This window comes from Sinocyclocheilus anshuiensis, unplaced genomic scaffold (genome assembly GCF_001515605.1).
Source record: "Sinocyclocheilus anshuiensis isolate Anshui unplaced genomic scaffold, SAMN03320099.WGS_v1.1 scaffold1081, whole genome shotgun sequence".
In the NCBI taxonomy this organism is placed as follows: Eukaryota; Metazoa; Chordata; class Actinopteri; order Cypriniformes; family Cyprinidae; genus Sinocyclocheilus; species Sinocyclocheilus anshuiensis.
The window spans coordinates 7,751-15,041 of NW_015555831.1; the positions used below are offsets into that span (position 1 = coordinate 7,751).

Here is a 7,291-nt window from a genome sequence, read left to right on the forward strand (position 1 = left end):
TCAACATTTTTGAAAGAGTACTGAAAAATCAGACTTAAATAAAAGTACTATTCCCCAAAAATGTAGTTGTAACACTGCACAACGCAATTTCTAAATGTAGCTTACAAACTGCAGTTTGCGTTCCCTTTAATGGCTTTTGTCTGAAAGAAAATATAGGAAACATTAGCAGTGATTTTGTTTTTCCACAAAGCTCTTATATCTAGAACACAGTCCTGTATTGTAACTTGTTAGTGGTTTGGCCCCCACTGCACAATAAAGTATGAGCGCGTCATTGTTATTCAGTGGCTTGATATTTGGTTGTCATTATGTGTTTGAATGAACGCTGTGAGTGAGGAGTCGAGGCGAGCGCTCTCAGCTGAACACGAGCTGAAACGCTGAAAGAGACACGCTCCCAGAACTCATTCAATGCAGAAATAGTGTCTGTTCCACACAGCAGTCAATACAGTTGCTTATTTTGTTTTGTCAGAACCAGTCGCTTATGTTTTTTAAATGGCACAGTAAAAGTACAGCATTTAAAACATACTCATACCAATAAATCTGCTTAATTACTGTAACAAGACTTTCTGTAATCTGTTACTTTACACCTCTGCTTTAATGTTGGAGGAATGATGGTCTGTGTGGGGAATGCTAAAATGGGTCTGTATGGACCTAAAGAGTGGGCTTTATTGTAAGGATTGTATTGAGAATGAGAAAGAACTTGAGAAAGAGAGAAAAGTCTTTTGGATTCCTGCTTAGTTTTAAATGCGTCTCATTTACAGAACACTCTTGTTTTATTCAGCTTTACTGAGTGCTCAGTTTTGTGTGCCAGAAAGTCTTTTATTTAACTTTAAGTGAGTGTTCGGTAGCCCTCATAACTTCATCCCTGAGAAAATATGTGACTGCTTTTAAGACCTTGACCCCTTGGGTCTGATCAAATAATGCATAAAGAAAATATTTATAATACTTCCAGTTAATTGCATTGTGGGATACAGTACACAGTGCATCTGGCTATCCCATGCATACAAAAAAAGTTAACTTTATGCACAATTTGTATGCTGTATACTGCAGAAGCTCTATATTAGTATGCTATAGCCTGTCTGTTGCATCTCATCAACAGGACACTTTAAACAACAACTCATTTGCGAAGAAGTACAGCTGGCAGCAGAAAATCTCCCAGACCTTGCCCCCTCTTAAAACAGGTGAGATCTTTGTTTACGTGTAAGTGCTTATTAAGTCTTATTTGGGAAGTTGGCATGACTTGTCACAGCAGCAGCAACAGTGTTCTCTACTTAAAACAGACAAGAGTACTTATTATGGATATAACATACTTTAAAAGAATATACTTAAGTGTGAATTGAATGTAATGTTGGTAACACGTTACTTTAAGGTGTCCTTGTTACACACGTTACATGTGCTTGCTATTATAATAACAATTAATTATGCATAATTACATGCAAGTAACCCTAAGCCAAACCCTAATCCTAAACCTAACCATATAGTAAGTACATGTAGTTAATTAATATTACTCAGTACTTAAATGTATAATTACACTGTAACAAGTACAGCTTAAAATAAAGTGTAACTGTAATGTTTTCAGACACTTAATTGCACATTAATTACAAATAAATGAAAATGTACTGTAGTTTAAATTTATAATAAATGCAGTTTGCTGAACTTTAGAGTGCTTTTTTAACCCACTTAAGTAGGACTTAAGTACATCTTCATATGCAGTCACGATTCTGTTGTCTTTGAAATATGGTTAAAGTTCTGCTGAATGAACTGACAAGCATTTATGGTAAAGGTAAACTAAAATGTAAAATAAAATGCACTGCAATTAAAACATAATCAGTAAAAGTACTTCACATGTGCTTAAGTATGTTAGACAACAGATACAAATAATTGTTCTTTAAAGCACAACAAAAGATTATTAAAACAACCATTTTAAACATACTTACATAAACATTTAATCTGACATTATTACAAAGTGAACTTTTTAACCCACTTAAGTAGGACTTAAGTACATCTTCATATGTAATTTCACAATTCTGTTGTTTTTCAAATATGGTTAAAGTACTGCTGAATGTACTGACAAGCATTTATGGTAAAGGTACACTAAAATATACTTAATTTCTATGATATGCAATTCATTTAAATATATATGTAATTACACAGAGTTGCAATTTAGTACATTTAAAATACATTAACTTTAAGTGTAAAATAAAATACACTACAATTACAATTTAATCAAGTACTTCACATGTGCTTTAGGATGTTAGACAACAGATCAAAATAATTGTTCTTTAAAGCACAACAAAAGATTAATAAAACAACTATTTTAAACATACTTACATAAACATTATTACAAAGTGAACGTTTTAAAAGTGAAACAGTCATGTGTCCCTCTTTAAGTCACTTAAGTGGCCTTTTATTTCATTAACATTATTTTATCTGCAAGTATGTTTTTTTTTAATATACTTATAATCATAATTTGAATTTGATACTTTCATAATTTCACAATCAGTATGATTAAGCACATTTTTTTCCTAAAAGATGTACTTTTAAAAGTTGAATTTTTGGTGCAAAGTGTGTTCTTTTTTGTTGCATTTTGTAGTCAATTTTGTCAGTTTATCAGCTGTATGCCAAACTTCCCTTGCTCTGTTGTCTCAATGACAAAAGGCCAGTCATGTTTTGCTGCCAACTGCGGTCATGTGAATTTGATTTAGTTGAGTCATCTACAAAAACGTGTTTGCATGTGCACTCTAGCCAAACAATGGGTCACACAGGCATACCTAACATCTTGGTCTGTCTGTTTCAAAAACAAAACAAGCCATTTTAGTTTGATCACCCAGCATGTTACTGTATCATTACCACTGATCTCAAAACTTCATTTTTACAGAATAATTCAAAGAGCACTGCCATATTTATGTTTGTGTTTGTGCATTGACTTGTCTATCAGTTCACTTTTTCGTGCACGATCCTCCTGCAACCAGGTGAACTGGCGCCTTCTCGTGAACACTCGTGTCTGAGCGACGAGGAGAAGCACCAGCCGGGACAGAGTCGGACTCAAATGAAAGACTGTGGCACCTCTACTGACAAGCCCAACAGTTGCCCCTCCAAACACACTCAAGCTTCAGCCCCACCATACAAAGCCAGAGACGTGCACAGAGAACTGGGCCACTGCGAACGCATCCGATATCACACAGACGTTAGGCTGGAGCCTACGGAGGAGATCTTTCTTACGCCGATACAGCGCTGCACTGAGGCTCTGGAACACGAGAGAACGCCGGCGCTTTCCCAAATAATCCCAGACAGCTCTGACAACGAAGCTCCCCCTCCGGACAGCGAACAGGACCTGCAGCCGCCTTCATATTCCTCCTGTGTGGAAGCTTTGGCTGCTGTGGACCCTGACAGTGAAGCAGAAGCAACTGGAGCGGAAGATCTGTGTTACAGAGATTGCGGCGCAGGCGAGGCTCACGCGCACCGTGAGGGTTTGTCGGGAATGCTGCGGACTTCCATGAGCAACTCGGACGCAAGCGGACTTTCCTACGATTCGGTCAAATACACGCTGGTCGTGGACGAGCACGATCAGCTGGAGCTCGTCAGCTTGAAAGAGTGTTATCGCGGATACAGCGACGACAGCGACTCGGCCACCGTCTACGATAACTGCGTCTCCTCTCCATACGAGTCAGCTCTTGAGAAAGAGGATGAGGAGAACGAGAATGAAGACGGGGGAAGAAAACAAAGCGGGATCAAACAGGACGCTTCGACGTGTCTGTCAGAGGACTCCACGCCTGAAGCCGACATGCAGTTTTCTCGGAAATTCGTTAATGTTTTCATGAATGGCTGCTCACGCTCCTCCAGTAAGTGTCCTGTTATATACTTTTTTATCATGTGTACACTGCCAGTCAAAAGTTTGGAATGATTAATTTGTGTGTGTGTGTGTGTGTTTGAAAGAAGTCTCTTCTGCTCACCAGGGCTGCATTTATTTGTTCAAAAATACAGTAAAACAGTAAAATTGTAAAATATTATTAAAATTTAAAATAGCTGTTTTCTATGTGAATATACTGTAAAATGTAATTTATTCCTGTGATGCAAAGATGAATTTTCAGCATCATTACTCCAGTCTTCGGTGTCACATGATCCTTCAGAAATCATTCTGTGACAGTAAATAAATATAATTTTACAAAAGATTTCCATTTCAAATAAATGCTGTTCTTTTGAATTTTCTGTTCATCAGAGAATGTTTTAAGCAGAAAGACTGTTTTCAACACTGATACTAAGAATCATGGTTACACTTTATTTTAAGGTGTCCTTAAGTGTATTAATTAACTACATGTACTAACTATATTGTTAGGGTTAGGATTTGGGTTTGGCTTAGGGTTACTTGCATGTAATTATCCATAATTAATTGTTATTATAATAGTAAGTACATATGTAACAAGGACACCTTAAAATAAAGTGTTACCAGAATCATTAATACTTGAGCACCGATAATAATACTTGAGCAGGAAATCAGCATATTATAATGATTTCTGAAGATCATGTGACACTGAAGACTGGAGTAATGATGCTGAAAATACAGCTGCGCATCACATAAATAAATTACAATACATTCACATAGAAAACTATTTTAAATTGTAATAATATTTTACAGTAGTACTGTTTTTACTGTATTTTTGATCAAATAAATGCAGCCCTGGTGAACATAGGAGACTTCTTTCAAAAACATAAAAAAAAAATATCTTGATTATTCCAAACTTTTGACCAATAGTGTACATATTTGTGTTTCAATGAAATCTCTAGATACTAAAACTCTTTTCTTACTGCATTTGAAAAGGTTTTCTGCATGTTTTGCTGACACTGAATGATGATGAATGTGCTGAATGTGCACATTACCACGTTTGGTCACATTGAAATCAAAATTAACTTCTATAATCTTGCTGGAGAGCTTGGAGAGCTGGGCACTTAGCTCATAATTATTAATACCATTATTACATCTGCAACCATCATTACAAGGGGTGGGCAATATACCGGTTAAAACAACATACTGCTAGAAATTAAAAAGTTTTAATCGGTATAAATCTTTGAGGAGAATTAGGGAATGGTTATATTTATAAACATACATATCACAATACTCCAAACAATTTGTTAAATAACAATATATCTTCACACTTTAAGCAAAAAAAAAGTATCACACATTTTATGAATTCTAATGTTTAAATGGAAGAGTGGAGAACAATGCACTGAAACAACTCTAAATAACAATTAATTGTTTTCTTGTGACGCTTTCCTTTGTATCGTTCATTCATTGCAAACCAGTGAGAATCAGACTGCATTACTGTGCGGATTTTTGCATGCAGAAATCTCAAAAGAAAAAATTTGATTTATTGACTTATGGTCTGAAAACAAGGTGAGTATTAATAAGTTAAATCAAATTAAAAGACTAGTGTATTATTGTTTTGAAGAATGATGGTTCATAAACAATTAATAAAAAAAAAAATGTTAAAATATAAATATTAATATAACACATTATTGTGTCGGTTGCTTGTTGATAGTGTGTTAAGGCAAATGCTGTTCTGGAAACAGTGGAAACATCAAACTGAAACCAGCATTTATGATCATTATAATATGGTATAATATGCCGAGACAACTATTAATATCGCATTCATAGTTTGATACAGCTAGTGAAGTGGAAATTACATTGTTCACGTAAAAAAAAGATTCAGAAATAATAGATATACTTAATAAATGACAAATGACATAATACACCTTCACTTGAAAACTTAAGTTAACCTTACAGATTTAACTATTGATTTAAGTATACTTTAAGTAATGATGGTGTCAGCATGATCGTCTTAATGTGTAAAACTTATATTAGACATATATACATAGTGCATATATATATATATATATATATATATATATATATATATATGCACTATGTATATATGTCTAATATAAGTTTTACACATTAAGACGATCATGCTGACACCATCATTACTTAAAGTATACTTAAATCAATAGTTAAATCTGTAAGGTTAACTTAAGTTTTCAAGTGAAGGTGTATTATGTCATTTGTCATTTATTAAGTATATCTATTATTTCTGAATCTTTTTTTTACGTGAACAATGTAATTTCCACTTCACTAGCTGTATCAAACTATGAATGCGATATTAATAGTTGTCTCGGCATATTATACCATATTATAATGATCATAAATGCTGGTTTCAGTTTGATGTTTCCACTGTTTCCAGAACAGCATTTGCCTTAACACACTATCAACAAGCAACCGACACAATAATGTGTTATATTAATATTTATATTTTAACATTTTTTTTTTTATTAATTGTTTATGAACCATCATTCTTCAAAACAATAATACACTAGTCTTTTAATTTGATTTAACTTATTAATACTCACCTTGTTTTCAGACCATAAGTCAATAAATCAAATTTTTTCTTTTGAGATTTCTGCATGCAAAAATCCGCACAGTAATGCAGTCTGATTCTCACTGGTTTGCAATGAATGAACGATACAAAGGAAAGCGTCACAAGAAAACAATTAATTGTTATTTAGAGTTGTTTCAGTGCATTGTTCTCCACTCTTCCATTTAAACATTAGAATTCATAAAATGTGTGATACTTTTTTTTTGCTTAAAGTGTGAAGATATATTGTTATTTAACAAATTGTTTGGAGTATTGTGATATGTATGTTTATAAATATAACCATTCCCTAATTCTCCTCAAAGATTTATACCGATTAAAACTTTTTAATTTCTAGCAGTATGTTGTTTTAACCGGTATATTGCCCACCCCTTGTAATGATGGTTGCAGATGTAATAATGGTATTAATAATTATGAGCTAAGTGCCTCTTAAAACCAGCTCTCCAGCAAGATTATAGAAGTTAATTTTGATTTCAATGTGACCAAACGTGGTAATGTTCCAATTATGCACATTCATCATCATTCAGTGTCAGCAAAACATGCAGAAAACCTTTTCAAATGCAGTAAGAAAAGAGTTTTAGTATCTAGAGATTTCATTGAAACACAAATATGTACACTATTGGTCAAAAGTTTGGAATAATCAAGATATTTTTTTTTAATGTTTTTGAAAGAAGTCTCCTATGTTCACCAGGGCTGCATTTATTTGATCAAAAATACAGTAAAAACAGTACTACTGTAAAATATTATTACAATTTAAAATAGTTTTCTATGTGAATGTATTGTAATTTATTTATGTGATGCGCAGCTGTATTTTCAGCATCATTACTCCAGTCTTCAGTGTCACATGATCTTCAGAAATCATTATAATA

The 7,291-nt window shown here is 33.7% G+C and overlaps 1 protein-coding gene across 1 annotated transcript in view; it reads left to right on the forward strand.

Moving 5' to 3' along the window:
* Window positions 1–994: 994 nt before the first annotated feature.
* The window catches only part of LOC107675386 (C-Jun-amino-terminal kinase-interacting protein 1-like), a 16,392-nt gene continuing 10,095 nt past the window's right edge, over window positions 995–7,291 (forward strand). The window contains exons 1-3 of the mRNA XM_016469697.1: window positions 995–1,009; window positions 1,097–1,178; window positions 2,970–3,839. Of these exons, the coding sequence (XP_016325183.1) occupies window positions 995–1,009; window positions 1,097–1,178; window positions 2,970–3,839 (967 nt within the window). The remainder of the gene's footprint in view (window positions 1,010–1,096; window positions 1,179–2,969; window positions 3,840–7,291) is intronic.